This window comes from Labrus mixtus, chromosome 6 (genome assembly GCF_963584025.1).
Source record: "Labrus mixtus chromosome 6, fLabMix1.1, whole genome shotgun sequence".
Classification (NCBI taxonomy): Eukaryota; Metazoa; Chordata; class Actinopteri; order Labriformes; family Labridae; genus Labrus; species Labrus mixtus.
Window position 1 is genome coordinate 10,156,957 of NC_083617.1, and position 21,089 is coordinate 10,178,045.

Here is a 21,089-nt window from a genome sequence, read left to right on the forward strand (position 1 = left end):
AAAGGCGAGGTTAGCAACAAAGGGGATAGAGGCTCAGGGTTCATTCACAAATTACTCATTAATTCTTTCTCTGAGGTGTATTCATCAGTGTCAGTGGAGTGAAAATGGGGATCAATTTTTACTCTAGATTTCAAGGGGGGGGGGGGGGGAACAAAAGCAACCTGACACTTATCAGAGAAAAGAAAAACCTAGTGAAAGTGAGTGAAAAGGAACGAAAGGGCAGAGAATATAAAGAGAGAAAAATGAATGAAAATGAGGTATGATGGACAGATGGACGGAGGGCAACAGAGAGGCATGAGACAGAAGAGGAAAGGGAGAAGTGATGAGTAAAAGATGGGGAGAAAAAGGACAGATTGGGGTCAAAGTCGGTAAAATGTGAGGAGGAACGATAGCATTTCTCTGGTCTTGTTTAAGAGCATTTTGAATTGATAACTTGTATCAGTGTTGGTGTGTGTGTGAGAGAGAGAGAGAGAGAGAGAGAAAATGAAAAAAAAGAGAAAGTGACAAAGGGAACAAAGTAGATACAGAGAAGGCGAATGAGAAAGGACAACAGCCAGAGAGAGAGAGAATTTTCACGCTGTGTTCAGGGCAGCCGGTTCACAGCTCAGTGCAGGTGAGATGATTAAGCTGCAACACACGTGTACACACTATTTGCACATAAATGACACATTAGCCAAAGTTACATTCTTCTTGATAGAAGTATTTGACATCGTTAGTGTGTTGTATGTTAGCAGATGAAGGTAGATGTTTATCCACCTTGAAAATCAATAAGCCACCTGAATAAGGTGTTGTGTTGTGTGTGGTGGATTCCACTGTGTTCCCCCGTTTATACCACAGATGTGCTCCTGATGTAGAGCTAATCTATATAGAATTTACATATCTTAATTCACTGTTACAACAACATACGTTTTCGATTCGTAAGGAACTTTAAATCTCCTGTGAGGAGTTTGTAGCTGGTTATGAAACAAACTGAAAATAATATAGATGCCTCCTTATTAGCTGAACAGACAAACAAGACTATCAGCATTAAGATGGACTATTTCTACATCATTATTTGAATGCCTGAAGCTGCTGTCAGGAGGTAGGTGTCAGGCAAGGTAATGAACAGCACCCTGTAAAAACAAACTTTATTTAACATTTTCCACGGGATAGATTTCAATACTTGTGACTTTTAAAATATAGCAGAGTGAGAGTTTATTGTCTAAAAAAAATTGTCACAAGACGAGATCTGCAAAGATATAAGATGCACCATGTTGACCACAGGGGGCGCCAATTTAGACAAAAAACAAAAGTTCCTAATAAGGGATTAAAGGTTGCCAGAAAGTAAATATTTCACATTAATCTCCTTTTCAGGCCTGATGCATCATCAATGATTTCAGTAAAGTGACCACCACATACACATGAACATAGTAGGTATACAGTTAAAGATACGTATCTATATTTCCAACAGGGATGCAAAGATTCTCAATATAAAAATAAACCATTCGGTACGGTATCCATGGTTCAATGCGCGCTTGTGAATTGCAGGACTTTCTAACTATATCTTCCATGCATAGTATTGGCTGGACAGTAGTAGGAAGAGAAAACTGTAAATGAAATATTTACTGTCTGCAAACATTGTTTCGCCTACTCAAATGAAAACACTTCCGGAATCCGGCCAAGTTTAGTTTCAACTAACAGCAGGCTGTAACGTTACTAACCTGAAGCTACAGATTGTTGTCACACCCAGCTACCAGCTGTTACCTGCATGATAACCGATGAGGTGAGAGTGAATGGAGAAAAGACAAAGCAGCGTTTGAAACAAAGTTACTGTACTGGATGAAATATCAACGCTTTACGACTTATTCTGTGTGAAATATTTATATTTTAAATACTGAAATGTCTTCTTATCTGTACAGCATGTCTACCTGTATCTACTCAAACGCTGCCTTATTTTCACTGAGACTATACCAGGAATGTGTTTGAATGGAAAGTTATTTTGCTTAAAAGTAAAATAAAGAAATCGTTTTGGAATAAAAGTATAGTCTTTTTTTTTTAACCCCTTACTGTTCCTGGAAAATTTGCCTAAAACTCCTAACAATGGAATACCAAAAACCCACGCCAACGGCCCAGGCAGTCAGAATCGAACCAAACCAAAAACTGTGACCAAAAAACCCAAGTATGTACTGCTGCATCCCTAATTTCCCAGAATGTAAGTAAATGTATCTCTCTTTGACATTGTCATAACACCATGTACTGCAGTTCATCACATGCACCTTGTCCATCTATCTTCTCTGCACTTGCTTCTATCTCATTACAGGTGAATGACCACATTTAAGTATCATCTACCTGATCATGACACTTTTGATGTGCGTGTGCGCGTGTGTGGGATATGTAAGGTGATTGTTTAAATGTCATTCCAATTACAGACCCTCACCTTTTCCCCCTTATGACACCTTAATAAACCTCCACTGAGGGCCTCATTAAAGTTATCATGAGAGCCGATAGCCTTGAGGACTAGCTATATGTGACTCAATCACGCAGCAGGAATGGTACTGCAAGCCATGTTATGCAAGCAAGTATACACACACACACACACACACACACACACACACACACACACACACACAGAGTCAAATTTTCGTTCGATTGTAGAACAGAGTAGATGAAATTGAGTTCCCCCGAGCAGCCGGTTCACAGCCTGGGTGAGTCTAAGCCTCTGCAGTGGGTTAAGGTTCATTATAAACTACAATTGGCCGCCGTGCAGGGCTGTCAGGATACAATGGGCAGCAGAAGTTGTATCGAGTGAAGCTACATGCTGTATTCTCTGGGGGCAATCAAACCAAAATCTGTGAGCCTCAACATTTTACTTTGCTGCATTCGTTATGTTGCCAGGCAACAAAGCAGTGCAGTGGATTTGTGCACTCACGTTTCTGTAACCCGGTGCATTCTCTGTTTTTATATCAGCTCATTAATATGCCAATATATCATAATAATAATGACTAAGATCAGCGGATAGTTCATTAACAGCGGTGGCTGCGGTAGAAGTAGTGGCTTTAATAAGAGCTTGGAGAAGCAGCAGTAGAAGTGGGAGTAACACCAATTTCTAATTTGCTTTACATATCGTGTCCTTTCGCACCTCTGACACCGAGTCACACTCAGGTGCCCCTGTTGATTACGAACCTGAACTTCGCTCAATATGAGAGAGGAGCCCATCTCCCTTTACAATGCCTCATTGGTCAGTGAGCACAGGGGGCTTCTCTCTGAAGACCTCAGCCGATAGCACAGGGAGAGGATGAATTTTTAAAACTGTGACCGCTGTCAAAATTTCAGACAGAGACATCTATTCATTTGATCTCCAAAAGATTCTTTAAAAAAATGTGTCTGCTCCATTCTTGGTCAACTGGTATTGTATGTGTTTGGTTTGTCTGAAGCAAGAACTTAATACATTTTCCCCGAGGCTGATGATTCCCTAGTAAGTAAAATTAGTATAAAAAAAAAATCTACAAATTTAATAAGTCAGCCTGTTTGGGAGAGAACAAGGTGACAGGGTGGTGATAAGGTGCAAGTAGAAGCTGGAAGGGATTATAACAGGATAAAAGATGCCATGAAATGAAATGTAAACAGACACCTGTGCCTCTCGTTTCCCAGGGCTGTTTATATTTGATTAGAGACACGTGCAAACAGATGAGTGATTGATGCTTACACACACACACAATCATATTTAAGCCAAAGTCTTTAAGTGTCATATCAGAAGGATTCAAAAACCACCCAAAGCCATCCATGTAGAAAGACACTAGTATGGAGCCACAGTGGGTAAATATTTCTATTCATTGTTATTCAGAGGTATATCTCAGTAAAGGCTGCAGCAATAAGAAAACAACTGGAGGAGCAGTTCAGCCTCAAAACAGAGCACTGTTGGGTCTGTCATTCAGACTTTGAAGGATGGCATTTAAGCCTCACTTCAAACTTCACGTCTTCTTGGAAACATCTGGCCGAATAGTACATTTGCTGTACCTGAATGCAGGTCAAATAAAAAATAATTGGGAACCTATCCAATTTATGTTGAGAAAATGTCAAACCCCGCGCATTTCTCAAATCCCTCCGAACAGCTCCCCTTGAATAAAAAGGCCTACATTGCATCAGTGGTTGCCTAGAACAGGGAAGCCTGTCAAAGAAGCTGTCAGTGTACCAGGAACACTCGGGGTTTGGAGCTGACTCAAACTGTAACATCACCTCTCCTTCTCCTTACTTTCCTCACATTTCTGTCTGCCCTCCTAGTATACTTAAAAAAAAAAAGAAGCAATAAATAAAAAACACACCGAGTGCAGACAGGTGGATCTCCCCTAAGATAAAAAACAAAGGAGAATAATAGATAAGTCTGAATCAATATCACAAATGCATGAATCCTCCTGGCCAGACTTTTTTCCCCTTTGAATTCACTGACTGAAAGGAAGAAGGCAAAGCAGGAATTTTAGGTGAATATCAAAATATAAATGCACATTTTGCAACAGGATGTCTAGTTGGGATAGCCCTAAAACGTCCTGCTGTCATGAATAAGTTGTCAAACTAAATAAATGTCTCCAGTTTTGCTTTACACACCAGACTTTTGTTCTGAGAGACACAGAAATACCGCCCAGCTTTTAACCTTTACATGAACACAACAAAACCAGTAACCCATCCCAGTTCTGTTCAAATAATACATAAGTTTGTTTATCAGCAAACTGATGACTTCACATGAATCTGACTGCAACATTGCTGAAATCAACTCTGCCCTGGCAACTTTTGTTGCATTCTCGACACCTCTCACATCCCCCATTGTCTGCCTCTTCACTCGTACTTTACAGGGAAACAAATGAAAGCAAAAAGTTTTTTTTCCATGTTGATCCAGCCACCAAAATGTGTTTTCTTTAGTTTAGCTTTCTTAGCATTGACTTCATGTAAATTCTTTGTATTTGGTTTTTAGATAACGGAAGGAACAGGAAGTTTGGATTTAAATGGGTCCACAGGATGCTAATAAATGTTTCCATAATTTGTGTGGACCGAATTGTTAAATGATTAACTGGGTAAACAAAATGGAAAGTTAATCTATAATGAAATTATGATTTGCTTTCCCTTCTAAACATGTTTATTCTCTTATACCTAAAGCTGAAGCTCTAATGAACTTCTGTTTGATAACACAATTGACAATGACTGAATCATTCTTAATATTTCTCAGAAAAAGATGCAATAATCATAAATCTTATGTAATAATATGAAACTGATCATATGCTCTTTATGTAGGTTACTGATAATATGCTTTCTATACTGTAGATGTAGGTTTTATCCAAGGCCTAGCATTCTGTACATCTTTGCAATTCAAATCATGAACTCTGTTTTGTCAAGCTAAGGATTACTCAACAGTCTCTTACCTTGTAACCAGTCACCCCCTCCCCCCTGTCTTCTTCTGCAAACTACAAAAAGCGACCCATCGTTATTAACCTTAAACACTTTCAGTAGATTAAGTTGAATGACGACCGTGAAGGAAATCCTGAGGGCTTGACTGTCGAGGAAAGACTTGCCGGTAATTTGAAGTGATTATATTAGTTTATTATTATCATTAGCCACCTGTGCGGGTCTTCGTGAACGTCGCTGCCAATCTTCTCATCGCCATGGACACGTGGGCTTTTGTCTCAGTTGCAATCAGTATTTTAAAAGAGGGGCCAGCATCGGTAACGGCCCAGTGGATGTGACCAAGATAATACAAACATTAATTACGGCGGCTACAGCCAAGCAGGCAGCCTCATCATAACAGAGAGCCAGGATCCTTTCTGTTTCTGCTGTTTTGTCTGATCCGTAATTACCAGGTGCATCTTCAACAAAGGCTCAGTACTGAGGTTATTTAACTACTGAAGGGAATAGATTTCCTTGAGCTATCTTACTATGGGGAACATAAGTGATCAATATGCTCTCATATTTAAAAAAAAAAAAAGAAAAATGCTATGTGTTAGGTGAGAAGAATGATGTAACACATTTTTTGCATTGGTGTAGTTTACGTGTGCCTCATACAAATACATGGTGCATAACAAACGGCATCAGCCCCATGGCAAAACGTTAATGATCAGCCTGCCATGTCTCAATAAGAAATGACACCGGTGCCCGAGCACTGAGCACTTCATTTGCGAGGAAAGTGACATACAATGTGTGTTTGACATAGCTTGCCGGAGTCAAGACATCCTGTCAGTTTGGATTAAAAAAGTCACAGACTGTGATGGCCTTTCTTCACAGTTGGCACATCATCTCCCCTAAGGCTAACGCTTTCAACATTTGTTTTTATATGCAAAACAAGTCCAGGCGGGGGGGGGGGGACAGATTGGGTGAAAACTGCAGGCAAGGGACGCCTCGGAGATAGAGAAACAAAAGTGGGAAGTCGACAGAAAGATGAGTCGAAAAACAGTTAAGTACAAGCCAAATATATTAATTGGAGATGATTTTCTGTTGTACCTACCCTCAGGATTCAAAAAGGGGGAAATAATTAACCAAACATTTGATATAAATGGCATATGACCACAGTTGAATTGAACACCGTTTTTCCAATTACTCCAGCTCTTTCTTCTATCACTGTCAGACAGGAAATCACCGAGCCCCTCAACAATTACTTCTCTTACAGATTTGTATCTTTTGTTTCTGTCTTTTTGTTGAGCTCAAGAGGAGCCCATTCATCATGTCCGTGTGACGCTTGTTCATTTGTCACCTAGCATGACGAGTCACCTCTTTCACAATCGACCTCTCACAGCCACAGAGATTCACCTGCAGCAGGGTCACTGTTTCCAGAATACAGAGCTCCCTGCCAAGGATAAAAGAACCTTCTTATTTGTTTGGAGAAAAAAATGAGGGTGAGGTTTAACTCATCTATTTCTTTGGTTGTCAGGGAATTAAAGATATCTTTTATTTTATCAAAGCCTCTACCTCTACAAAGTTCATGTCGGGTCACTGTTGTTGCCACAGTTGTGCTTTGCATATCATTTGCATTGTGCCAGTTACATGGTTGCCTTTTTACATGTCCGACTTTGCTTATGCTGTTTACAGATAAGGACATTATTCTTACATCAGGGACATGGCAGGTGATGGAACAAAAAGATCCCTTGCTGAAATAAAAAAATAATAATGAAACAACCATCATTCTGTAAAAGAACATTTTGTCTTTAAATGCGAGCAAAATGTACTCAGGTCTGCAGAGAAAATCCCTGAAAAGAATCATCATGTGACAGTGAGGAGCATTTGACTGACGAGTGAGTGCTCAATATAGCAGGTAAGACAGAGGATTAGAGATAACAGCCTCAGCTGGAGGTTCTTTGAACTGCTAACATCAGGACGCAAACATCCTCACAACTGTTTTTTTTTTCTCACATGAAACAACACTCTTAAATATTTCCCCAAAATTTTCAGGGTGAGCTGTACGTGTTAACACCAAACGGCTGACTTTGTCATCCTGTCTGTACCCGCACTTTTTCCAGCCAGCCTCCTGGAAACATTTCTGCATGGGTGAGCTGATGTGAGAGAGCAGGAAATATTCAGTCAAATTAATCATGAGTGAAAGGGGATTCATGCTCTTTTTCAGCTCGACAGAATGTTTCTCCACGCTCTTCAGTCGACACTCTGAATATGTCCGATTACTTTAGATTTGACTTGTTACAAGTAAGGTGTAAAAGAATCAGAATGCTGGACTCTGAAGCTTTGTATAGCCATCTTGGATCTCTGCAACATCTTGTTTTTAACGTCTTGTCTTGCCTATTGAGTTCCCCCCTCAGGAAACTTCACACTAAGGGACGTGTGAGTATGTGAATCAGAAAGTCAGAAAGATTTCAGGAGCAGGCCGTCCTCGAATGTTCTACAAATGAACAGGAGTGCATTGGTGAAAAATGTCTGCTTTCTAAGCCTGTTAGCAATATACAATTAGCTTTTTAGCTAAATGTAAAGTTAAGCTCAGACTGATGGGACTGTCACTACTTAGAAAGTAGTTGGTCCTTACAATCAGTGGGAATCAATGGAAAAGGTTATTGAGATCTTTTCAACATTTGGTTGTTATTTGAGTCTGTACCAGTGATAGTGGACAAACTGGTATTTGCTCCAAAGGCCCTTTAAGTTCAGAATAACAACACTTTCATTGACTTAGACAAACATTTATATTTGTGTCTGTTATACTTTTTAAGTAATTACACTTTCTCTGACAGCAGGGTTCAATTTGATTATAGTTAACAAAACAAAGTAAAAAAAGCCCACAGCTGCTGCTATCGATGTGCCTGAGTCATCTCACTGATACAATAACTTTTAAAGTCACAGTTCATGGACTCCCCTTTAATGGATTTTTTGAATTCAGACCCAGTGACTCACTAGAGACCACATGAAACCAGAAAAGAGTCATAACAGCCCTGCAGACGTTCAGAGACACTGCCCGTCTCTGGAGTCCTCTTAGAACTGATACATCTTACCCGTCAAGCAAAGTGCAGAGTACGTTTGTTTTTACAGGATTTCAGATTTGTTGAATAAAACTGAAGATCTTTTCATAGCTTTCTTCGGGCAAAAGGGGCTTTCAGAAAGTGTCGAAACAATAACAGCACAATCAACAATCAATATGAGCAATCTTCCCAGTCAAATATTAACCTTTAAATGCCACTGTCTATATATACCAAACAACTAGATTCAAAGCTACTCGCTTTCTTTATTCTCGTCTTCTCTGCCACTGCTCTGACATTTTGTTAAAGTTTAAAGGGAAATAATTCCATCTTGAAACATTTTGAATCCTGATTACGGCCACACTGCCCATGCAGTTGTACGTCCGAGTTAAATGCCAGTTATAGAGGTCTCAAAGGAGAGAAAGCGGCCACTAATAGTAATTGATATGTTCTGCATTTCAATATTTTAATCTGTATTATGTCCGATAATGTCCTGGTTCACCTCTATAACGATGGGTTACGTTTTGTTCTCAATGACCGAGGCCATTATCACCGAGGTCAAATCTGTTGTTGGGGACAATGGCTCTTTAAACATTTGATAGCTGTACCTTGTATCACAAATCATGTTGCATAAATGCCCTTCCACAAATCGCATCAGTGACAGAGTGGACATTTTGCTGCTGCTTCTGTTGTTGTTGGTCCTATCATCAGAGCTCTCACACTCTCAGAATCCTCAATGCTCATTTTTAAAAAAGGAAGAATAAAAACCGCAAAAAAAGAATGAGGCAGAAAGGACCCAGCAGGGAAACACAGCATCTTACAAAATCAAATCAATGGGACAAGAATGAATCATACGGCAACAGAAAGTTTTCAACCTCTGTTCATCATCTTGCAGAAACCCCATCAATAATGCTGTTTCATTCTTCTCCCGTCATTGTCGTGACGCTGCTGTAGGAGCTAGAGCTACTTCAACCTCTTTAAAATATTAACAACACATTTCTCTTTGACGTTATTATTTTCTCTCTCTGTTTTTTCTTCATTGATTGGACACATGCTGCTACAGAATACACATTTTTGTTCTCTGTGCGTTTGTGATTTTTACCTTCCATGACGTAGACCAGAGAGCCAACATCGCCCTCTTTTATGATACAGCTGTCCTTTCCATACTCCACAGGGTACATGCAATCCACGATCTCCTGGATCTGCGACAGCTCCAGGTTCTTCATGAAGTCATTGTCCAAGATGGCCTCCTTGATCAGATCCTTGGACCTGGAGATAAGGGTAAATACAAAGATGAGACCACAGCTGAACAACCTCCATCATCCTACGGCGTTGCCATTTCTCCATTGTAGGGCACGATGAGCAAATTTAAAACAGATCATAAATAACTCTAGAAAAGCTGAAATCCAAATATTCTCAGTGAAACAGAGAGGCATGTTGACCTGCTCGACAGTTAGTTAGTCTCACTCAAACTCCCCTGTAGCTTTTCTAAAACCATATCGTCATTTCAAAGTGTCAAGGTGAAACCTTTTTAGCCTCTACGAATACTTCAACCAGTCAATAAACAGCAAACCCCCGTGCCTAATGGAAGGAGATTATTTCCATTCTGGGAGGCTACTCTGAAAGCCAAATCGGCCTTCAGCCTTTATAGTCATTAGGGCGTGCAACAGGTAAGTATTTTTGCAGTGACCATTCTGTAAAGGGTGAGAACATAATTTACTTTAAAGCTAATGTGCAGCCGTAAAGGTGCAGCGCGGCGTACATGGATGGAGCACTCTGTCAAGCGGACTAAAAGCATAAGCAGGGCAAATGGAATTATGAAAAGGGACATTCTATATAAATTAGCATTTGAATCAATAAGTACGTACACATACATTGAGGAGAGACATTTGTTCTTAAAAGGTGGATACGTGCTGACAGCAACACAGACAGCTGAGGCTGAAACCATCAAAGGAAGCAACAGTCTGCTCCTCATAGACACAAAAAGAGTCTGAAAACATTTGACCAGATTCTGATCAGTGAGTCTAAATTACTCATTTATTGAAGAATGTCATCACCAGAGTGAGAGTCCTGCTTTCAGCAGAGTGTCAGCTGGATGAATGAGGTTAATAATATGTATCAAGGTTAATCCAACAAGGAGTCCCCTTCTGCTGAGAAGTGGAGCTTAGATACCCTATTTTATAGAACAGACAGAAAATGCTCTCCATCCCCGATGGCAGGCACTGGTGGTGAACTGCCTCTTGCCTTTTCATGCTCTGTGCCCTTTTCAAAAGCTGTTCACCTGAGGAGCTCATAGTTAAAAAGAGCAAATAACCTGCGGGGCTTTTATGAAGCAGCGCTCCCAACACACACACACAGGCTGTCTGTGCCCTGCTGCCAGCCTGCAGCAGCGTCCCACACAAACTGCACAGCGACGCAAACAGAGCTTCTAGCGCCCAAAAAAACGTCAACGTGTGCCATGATGGAATATCAGCAGTGCCCAGAGATTTGATTTTTAGATTGATCTACTGAGCAGTTTGCTTGTGTCTGGAAAACCGCCCAACTTTTAAGGTCACACAAACGCTTAGACATTAAATCTAGAGACGCATTCTCAAATCTGTCGAGTGTGGCTCCTTCAGATGAAAAATGCCAAAACCAGTGAGCGATGCCAATCTCGACACACGGACACACAAAAATACAAATTCCAACCTCTGCCATTATCCTCAGATCACGCAAGTGCATCATTTTAACACCATTGACTCAATGAGTTTTGTATTTGAGTTTGAAATGGCGTGCTAAAATATCAGCAGTGTGGTTATAATCTGTGTTTTAGCATTCAGCAGCCTGATGAATTTTCAATTAAGGTTTCAAGGCCTTTGAATCCCAAAACAGCTTAGCCTTTCTTCCTTGACAGCAGTGATACTTGTGGATGAAAGTGAGGAGCTAAATAACTTAGGAGTGCCTTTAGTTAGCTGTCACAGTCTGTGGAGGAGAAACAGATTCACTTAACTCTAAAATAAATATAAAAGAAGCACGAACCAGGACAGCCAGTGTTGTCTCACTTTGGTTTGTCAGAGATGATTCTTAAATAATATGTCTTGGTTGATTGTTCATTTTCAGGTCAGGACAAAACTATATTTACTTTTCTCCCTTGGAGGGTTGTGTATCAAGACAGTTTGTTCTGATAGCAGCAAAATAATCCCAGACTTTTATTTGTGGATCTGTATTTTAAAATTTTGGGAAACTAAATATATCATTTAATCTCTTATTGTGGTTTATTTTGGGGCTTTTTGTGCATTTACTGTAAAGATAGGACAGTGGATAGAGTCAGAAATCATGGAGAGAGAGAGAGGCAGGAAAGACATGTGGGAAAGGAGCCACAGGTCAGATTCAAAAACTGGTCCGCCCGCTTGGAGGACTACGTGGGGTACTAGCGCTGCTCTACGCTACCAGTGGCAATTCTAGAGTCTGTTGGGGCCCTAGGTAAAAAATCTATTGGGGGGCCCTCCAACCAGTGTTCAGCAGGGCAACAAGAGAGAGTTCTGTCAGATGGGAATCCCTTAGGGAGGTTTCCTACCGTCACTGCGAAGTTTGCACATTGTCAGCCAATGGTCTGGGGCCCCCAATGGTCTGGGGCCCCCAATGGTCTGGGACCCCAAGCAGTTGCCTGCCTTGCCTGTTGACAAGCAGCGCCTCTGTACGCTACCTGCGCCCCTTATAATTAATTTCAACGATGTCAGAAAGATAAAAAAATAAACCTCCACAGTGGTTTTATTTGATTCATACCTGATGGTACCCTCCAGTTTGTGTACCAGCAGAGTAACCAGGATGATCCAACTGTTCCTCAAGAGGAATTTGTTATTCTGCCCATCACATGTAAGTAACTAAGCAGAGTAGACTGAGGTGTTGTTCCTATTCTAAATTACCCCACAATCTATACTAATTATCTCTCCTTTCTTTGCATTGCAGTGCCTGCTTTAGATTTTGTGCTGACATCCTTAGTTAGCCTTTATAAAGCTCTGAGGTGATTTTTGTGTTGTTCCTCTCCGAGTTTTGTGATGCCTTTAAATAAGTAAGTTCATGCTGCGCAAACAGGTCATGAACTTAACAGGAACAAATTGAAAATCAATTATTCCCCAAAGCTGACCTCCACTCCTCAAGACTGAGCCTCAATGACCCCGTTTCTGTTTCACTTGCACCCAGGAGACTTTAAAACCCTCATCTGGACCTCCCGACTGGAGCCTGTGAGGGCCAAGTCTTCCAACCAGACTCTTTAAAAAACATCTGCCTTCCTTTCCTTTGTGAGGATGATATATTTGCCTTCATCCAGCAGTGAAGTTTGGGGCTGAGCAAGTTCAGCTTTCCTTAAAAGGAGAAAATATGCTCTTTTAGGAGGAAAAAAAAAGACAAGGGGTGGCAGAAAAGTGGGAGAGGCTAACGGAAACAGGAGGCAGACGGAGGGAGAGCGTATGTGTAAGGAACGCTTGATGGGCCTCGTAAAGAAGATAAAGTGGGTGAAAATGAAAGGAAAATATAAACATTCAAGACTAATCCGACAGGCATTGCACAACACTTCAATAACCAAAACAAAGGGATGAAGTGACAGAGCTGTTGTTACCCCATGAGAGTGTTTTATGAAGAAATAAAAGAGAAATAGAAACCCCCGTTAAATAAACCGAGGAATCACTAAAGTTTACGACCGAAAAACAAAAGTACTTTGTATCACATTAATTGCTCTATATCTTGTGGAAAAAACATGAACATCTGCAAGTTGCTCAATCACAGATGTCCAAACAAACCTGATTATGATGAAAATGCTCAAATAAGAAAACAGCGCCTAGACAGGCCGAGGTCATTTGCATTCGTCTGTCTGCCTTTCAATCGTATTTTTATGCATGAGCTTATTAAAAAGAGAGATATTGAACGAGAATGTCATCCTCTGCTTGATAGAGAGTGTGAAAAGCTGTAATCGAGCGGTTCTGATGGAAGTGTAAACACTCTTGTAAAAACAAGTACCATTTTAGAGGGCTTGTGAAGTTTTTTTCCTTCAATTTCCCCGTGAGCATTATCATCAATCATGCCAAGTTTAAAGAACTTTCCGTTCCAAATCTTAAAGCACCATTTTTATGACCATTCTTGACAATGTTTGCATAGAACGCTTCAATGGATGAGACGTCACACTCTTCATGGAGAGTCTGAAAAATGTAAAATGTATGTTTTTGTTTTTTCCCGTCAAGGTCTAGCTTAAAGCCTCTTTGGGAAATCTCTAAATGGGGAAAGGTGGGTGATGGTTAGCATGATAAAATTCACTCTCCCTTGTGTTTTACTCACCTGCTAGTCCAAACCAACATCCAAGGTTTCCTAATTATTTAACAACAGCGAGATGAAGAAAACAGCACAAAAGCAAAGAGGGCTTTCTTTCCCCCCCCTCCAACACACTGATCCGACAGGAATAACAAAGACTAACAGCCCTTTTCTGCTCAGGTGAATAATCCCCTTCGTCTTTTGAATGGCCTTTGATGAAATCCTTGGAGCTTTGTTTGGTTACCTGTCGACAGAATAATGAAATTCATCTGACGTATCTTCAAAGTCCAAAAAACAACCAATATGAGAACAGAGACGTTTCCCAACACAATACAAACCAAAACAGAAGTAATTACAGTATTTGGAATTAAACCACTACACCCTCCTTGACTTTCCCACTGTGCAGTTCGCAGCTGTGGTAGTGGAAAAGGTATTGATTTATATTCAATACATCCACTGTGCTCCAGGAATGAAGAGCAAACAGTCTTCCTGTACACCAGGGGGGTAATAAGCAGCGTATTGATCTATCAAATCACAACCTTTGAGTTTGAACCCAACAGCCGGCTGGGTTATTTCCCAACAGAGCGCTATTTTTGTGCCAGTGTTTGGTTGGAGAGGCAGACCTCTTGTTGCACACACACAAGTTAAGCAAAGGTTTACTAGAGAGTTTGAGAAGAAGAGAGAGAGAGAGAGAGAGAGCATCTCCAGACAAATCTAAAGGTAATCATACCTCTGGACAATGGTTCATTACTCAGAGCTGCCACCAACACTTCTCTAACCTATAATTTCCAATCAGTGGTTGACATTCAGTTCTCTCTCATCTTAACCAGTTGATATAGGCTGACATGATATCGATCCTTTAATCACTGTGCTGCAGATACTGTTATTGATAACTGTGATGAGTGACAGCTTCCTGACATTGTTTTCTCTCACTGTATAGTTGACTGGCATTATATCACGTTGTCGTCATATCCGTAATGTGTGCGTGTGTTTGTGTGTGTGTTTGTGTACGTGTGTGCCGCGTGTTCATCCATATGTGCTACAGGTGTCGTACCTGCTGCGCCAACATAACATTACGCACAAGACAGAGAGGTGTCAACACAATGAATGAACTCACTCTAAGGCAAGATCAAAACATTCTAATTATTTAAAGTTGATATTGTGCGTGCATCATTTGGACACCTACTGTGGGCTTTTGGGGTAGAACGGTAGGGTGACATGGCTAAGTTCCTGGATGTCGAAGGCGGTAGGTTCGCCGGAAATCGCCTGCCTCTTGGTGCGCTGCTGCTCGTGCAGATCGTTCTGCTTGTGGACCTGCCGGGTCGCCGGCTTGATAACGGAGCGGTATTTGTCCAGCTCAGTCTGTAGTTTCTGTATAAGCTCGTCCTTCTGGTCGAGCTCTAGTTCCAGCTCGTCGATGAGTGCGTCCCTCTGGCGCAGCTCCTCGATCTTCTCCTGTAGCGCGTACTGGAGGTCGCGCAAGGTGCCCATTTCAGTTGGCAGGCGACAAGCGACTTCCCCGTAAAGTTTATCGGAAGGTATACAGCCGAGTCTTTATCCTCGCTCCTCTACCACGCTGCTCGTAAACTTTACCCGGCATGAACGGCTTCAGAGGATGCAGCCCCTGTCTCTCCTGAGGTGGGGGTGGTGGTGGGGGGATTCCTCGCTGCTGCCCGTCACCTGCGGCTGTTGGGAAGCGGAGCTATGTTCGCTGGTTACCGCGATCGCCAAGGTGGAAGCGTCTCAGCCACAATTAAGCAAAGTTTGCCCCCTCTCTCCCTCTCTCTCTTACTCTCTCTCTCTCTCTCCCTCCCTCGGTGGTGTGACAGCGGAGGACCGTCCTCCCCGAGTGCGTCAGGCTGCGACCCGAAGAGAGCGCATGGCGAGAAGGGCGCCTACAGGAATCTGTGGCACAGTGCAGTCTGCCACTCCAGAGAGAGCGCTGCGCTCCTCTCCTCTCGTCATGAATAATGGACTCAGTCAGGAAGCAACCATGTCGTCGTACCTCACCCATACACTCGCCCTCAGGCTGCTGAGTTACAAATAGATGAGCACTGGAGCCTTAATGGAGGCTGGAGGTGATGGAAACTTAATGAACCTCATTGTAAAAAATAAACAATGCGTTTTCCATTTGCTGAGATGAGGCTATGCTGCTGGAACCGGTAGGGCTGCTCACATGTGGTTAAAGGCACAGCATTTCAAGATATCTCAACATAGTGTGTCTCCAAATGAATGCTTAAACCCAAATGATGCTATGGTTGAATAAAAAAAAAAAGGAAAGGAGGACAATTTCTTTCTTCTTTTTTTTTTTAAATCTCTGCTAAGCAACTTTTGATGAATGTCCACTTGAGCAGAAGTCCAAGCATTATTATAAGTATTGAGTGGTATGATATAATAGAGCCACGGTGATGCTTTATAAGGAAAGAATGGATGAAAATAAGAAATCAACTTTTCCAAAAATCCCTGCCAAACAACCAAAGTGCAGTAAGTAAAGATGCTAAAGGCAAACACGAGAGATAATCTTGCAGACTGTCAAACAGAAGCAGCAGCAGGAGACATGACGATGCCAAAGCCTCTGAGGCTCACGACTCTCCACAGCAGCTTCACATTCCTCATCTAATCATGTGTTGTGTTCTGTTGTGTTGTGTTGTGTGCGCACTCTTCACTGCTGGTGTCTGTCCACATTATCCCATTGAGTCATCTGAGGCTCAGAGAGCACCATTTGGCCTCATGCGCTCTGGACAAACTCATCGGAAACTGCCAAGGACAATCTGATATGAGGAGTTAGAACAGTTATTACTGTGCAGAGCGGATGAAGAGTCACAGGCTGAAAGAGAGAGAGAGAGAGAGAGGACAACAGGGAAGGGGGGTATGGTTGCTGCAGCTGGGAGGACAGGTGTTGTTGGTGTGGTGAGGGAATAAAAAGCATCTTTTCGTGACAGAGAAGCATGTAAACAAGCCTGAAACGAGACAGCTGGTCCACTAAAAGGGCACAGCTGCCCTCTTGTGGTGGGTTTATGCAGCTACTCAGGCAAACAATAACAAGGTGGGATGCCTCTGCTCTGCACGTCACTTAATGTTGCTGTGTTTTTTTCATTTCTTCAGTGAATGGCTGATTTATGTTTAATACTTCAGTTACTGCTAAGTACAGCAATACTGGGTGCAAAAAGACAAAAATGCACATAAATGGTGTATGAAAGACACGATACATTTAGCTCTATTTCAATGGAAAAGAATGTTCAATTTAGACATTACATAAACAGCTTTATATGTTGTCTCCTAAAACAATTCGATTTGCTGAGCTTTCTTCTAAATCGTAGCTTCCTAAAGCCAGTGCAGCCTCTCTCCTCCAAGCTAATTAAACACCGTCATCTTTTCTTTTATCTCTGTCAAGGGAAGGGCACAGGGCACAAAGCTCGAGCACAAGCAAACTTTCCTTCGTATCAGGAAAATGGAGGGTGCCCGGAGATGTCTGCCTCTCTCCAGTCTAGTCAATGTTGCATCCCCACATCCTCCCTTCATCAAAAAAAAGGCCCTCCCACATGCCCTTCAAAGCACCTCTGAGCTTTAGATTTCACCTCTCTAACCATCCAGCTCAGCCCTTTTCCTATGCAGATCAATAGAAACAGGATCCGTTGCTTCATGCTGCGGTAATCTGATGACCGAGAGCGGTCTGCTGGCTGGTGCCACGTCCTGACTCTAATGGGGGGTGGGGGGGTCATACAGTTTCTGACCCCACGGCGACCCAGGTGGAGGCCCTTCGTCCAGACACACCGGCGCACAAAGGGCGATCACGTCATTTCAACGCTGCCTCTTTCAACTGTACACAAACAGGTTCACTTCTGTCTCAGTGCACAGAGTGAATGGCCACATGCGATTGATTTCTCCACTACAGGCCCATTCAGGCACTTAGAGTGTCTCATCAGCTGACGCGTCATTGGACCATTTTCACAATGAACCCTGGTCATACAGAAAGGTTGATGAAAGATGAAGCCTATTTTTATCTGGAGTCTTGCTCATTTCTGGCGATTTCTTAATGAACCTGCCGTCATTCATGACTTTGACACCTCATACTCGAGTGTCCTTCTTGTTTCTCACCATGAGAACATTTTTTTGTGGACTTTTGTGCTTGTTTGAGGACAAACTGAGCATCACTGAGAGCAAACGAGGACCTGTCCTGTCAACAGCTTATCACTTAAAGTGAAGAATGGAAATTGTAGATTAGTTTGTTGAATAACCCAAAAGCTTCTGAGTTAATAATGTGGTAGTGAACATGGAGAGGATTAAAGATAGAATCCAGAGATGGTGAAACTTTTTAAGGCAGAATGAAGCTTACATTTGAAATAAATGGAAGTGTAAGAAACTGATTGATGCCCACGTGAAACCCTCAGACTTGGTACAAGCACATTGTGAGGCTAAAACGAGCACCTAAAGGTGATGAAGGAAGCATATGGTCAAACAAAGCGTTTTCTAATGGAGTATTAAATATCCTCAGACATGCACTTCGGGTCCTCAGCGTCCAGCTACTAAAAGCCAATAATGCATCGCACTTCCTCCTGTCTGCGTCCCGTGGGACCTCCGTGATGGATCTGATCAATTAGGAGCCTCTTTCTGATGCTCGCCGTGGAGCTGCGTCATCGCCCCCCCCCCCCCCCCCCCCCCCAGCCACCCACCCCCAAAGAATGAAAGTGCCTCTCCATTCATGACATAAAACGTCTCCATCTCCCATTTAGAAAAAGCAAAGCGAAAAAGAGAGAAAGGAGACAGAAAGTGAAGCTTTTTGGAGGCAGGACGCGGAAGTGTTGCAAGAACATGAGTGTGTGGAGTTACTTTAAACACGTGTACGCCCATATTCAAGCACATTTGGAGTTCACAGAGTTATCGTTTCGACCCATTCATGACAGGCCATTTTCTTCCGTTGGTGGAAAGCAAAACAGTCAGAAAGATGTTTTTTAGAGTACTGGACACATAAAGTAGCGCTCAAACATTCTTACCAGTCGGACTTGGCATATTTCCGAAACGCCTGCCGCGACAGGTCCTGGTGCGTCTGCGGCTCCGCGGAGATGCCCTGCGCCCTGCGGGTCCTCGGTCCAATAAGTTGAGCACTGGGCAGAACAGACTGACATTTGTGTAATTTCCTCTTCAGTTCTTGTATCTCGTCTTCTCGGTCCGCCAGTCGCCTCTCCAGGTCCCGTATCCTCTCCTCCTTTAGCAGCAGGATCTTGGCAAAGTCGTCCTCCAGGTCACTCATGTTGAAAATCTTTTTAAAAAAAACGCGTTAAACTTTGCAGCGATTCTCCGCAAACACGATTGTAAATAACTCCAAGCACTCGCACAGGTTGCGAAGACGGGGCACAAATCCACCCCACTCTCTAAATGCGCGCAGGATGATGATGCTCCGAGTATCCCCTTCACTGCCCACTTGTTTATTTCAGGAGAAAGGAAAGAGGAAAGCGGTGTTTAACGCCGGGAAGCGGGCGGCTGATAGAGCAGCGCTACGCTACAGTCCAGCAAACCTCCGGGGAGCCGCTGATGATCCTTCATTGAGAAACCAATTACAGCAGCTCTTCCTCTCCGAGGACGCGGGCTGGGCACTAAAAGAGCCGAGACAACTCCTGTAGTTCACCGCCTCTCACACTGCAAACACACCACAGAGGAGGAAGCCCAGCGCTGCTGCTGCTGCTGCTGCTGCTGCTGTCAAATATTTGTTTACCATCTATCTGCTGCGTTTGAGCGACTAAACCCACATCACCTCCCCGACCTATTGCGAAAATCAATTGTCCCGCATTAGCCCTAACGCCACAGGACGGTGTGATGGGCTATAGCTTGTTTGTAATGGTCACATTTCATATGTGCAGTGAGCACGCATCGGTGAAGTGATGCGTAAAAGTAATCTCCCTAGAAGGCTAATGACCTTTGTGTGCTGGTGATTTGTTCCTGAGGTTGAACATCAGTTTAATTTTGCAGATTTATTCGTTTTATGTGCATGTTGTTTGGAGGATTGTACTTTTGTTTGTGTTCATGGTGGTCCAATCTGAACTGAACACAAAGTTTGGTGACAAAAAATAATCATCCAATCCAATACAGCAAAAAGAAAACAAAAAAAAAACCAATCAATTAAAAACCGAATTAACCAATTACATCGAGGAAACACACAACCCCAATTTTATATTCTGAAGTAATTAAGAAAAAGAAAAAAATGTCATCCAATCCATATCAGCAAATAGAAATCCTCCAGGTAATATTTTTCCCTAAAAGAATTTAACCGAAAATGGTTATTCAATCAAATTCAGCAGCAAAAAACAGAAATCAACCAAAACAAATCATCAAAAAAAAACATGTGAAATATCACCCAATACATTTAAGTAAAAAAATATAATGTAAGATTATTATTCAATCCATTCATGAAAACATTTTTTTATTATAATAATAATCAATCCTGAACTTAAAAGCCACTCAGCAAAAACAAGTCATCCTATCTCATTCAGCAAAATATGAAATCTGTCAAATGAACTCGGATGTACTCAGACAGGAAAGGGGTGATTCATTGCTGCAGAAGATTATTAGGCGATTACCGTATTCAGCTAACATAAAGTAATTACATAACAGTAGTGTACTGATTGGTCTAATCAGTAATTGCATCCTATGGCAACAACTCTAACTTTCATCATTAACATGCTGCACAGACTGAAGAGGAACAGTAATACATCATCAGCTCTCTCTCTCTCTGTAATATTAATCTCTGAGCCCAGACAGTCATTTCTATGCACCATTTTTCATTCTGCTGCCTAAATCTGTTTCAACTCAATGAATTCATTGAGGGGAGAAAAGGGAGCTCTCGGGCGCTGGGGGGGATGTTTCATTAAGATTCTGAGTTAAAAATAGTGTGAACAGATCTTCCCTTTGCTGCGGTGGTTCAACAAACCTCACCCTTATCTGCTCATCACATTCTTATTATTCCAACCGTCTCTTGTAGAGTTAGAGATGAATGCTTGTTGTTAGAAAGTGTGGCTGTATTGGTGTGTGTTTGCACAGTTTTATTACACTTTATCGACTTTTTTTCTTTCCCCCTTCGCCCTGCAGCTCTTCAGATACATCTCAGGGGACAGTATCACGGTGCTAACGGGTTGTAAGACTTGTGTAAACTCTCACCTGGCCTCTGTTATCAGGTGTGGATTGTTGTTATGGTCCCTCATCCTGAAGCACAAGCTCCTCTTTACTGTGGTTTCTGAGTCTCTAAGCTACATGTTCTGCAGTAATTGTAAGCGGCAAAGTGAATGCAATCAGCATTCAAAGACGTGGTGAGGATCGGGGGTCGTGCTGTTATCAATGTGGAAAACAGTGATCGATTAATTATGTATGCAGTAGACACTGTGCCCATTATGAGAGTGG

General features: G+C 42.1%; 1 protein-coding gene across 2 annotated transcripts in view; it reads right to left on the reverse strand.

The window, feature by feature from the left end:
• LOC132975393 (cGMP-dependent protein kinase 1) overlaps window positions 1-19,448 on the reverse strand; it is an 86,158-nt gene extending 66,710 nt beyond the window's left edge. The window contains exons 1-2 of one of the 2 annotated variants that reach the window (XM_061039903.1): window positions 18,692-19,448; window positions 9,517-9,683 (exon numbers count right to left, since the gene is read on the reverse strand). In XM_061039903.1, coding sequence (XP_060895886.1) covers window positions 9,517-9,683; window positions 18,692-18,948 — 424 coding nt within the window. In that variant the 5' untranslated portion in view covers window positions 18,949-19,448. Of the gene's footprint in view, window positions 1-9,516; window positions 9,684-14,883; window positions 15,902-18,691 lie in introns of those variants that run through there. The other variant, XM_061039902.1, reaches the window with a different exon arrangement.
• Window positions 19,449-21,089: the final 1,641 nt, after the last annotated feature.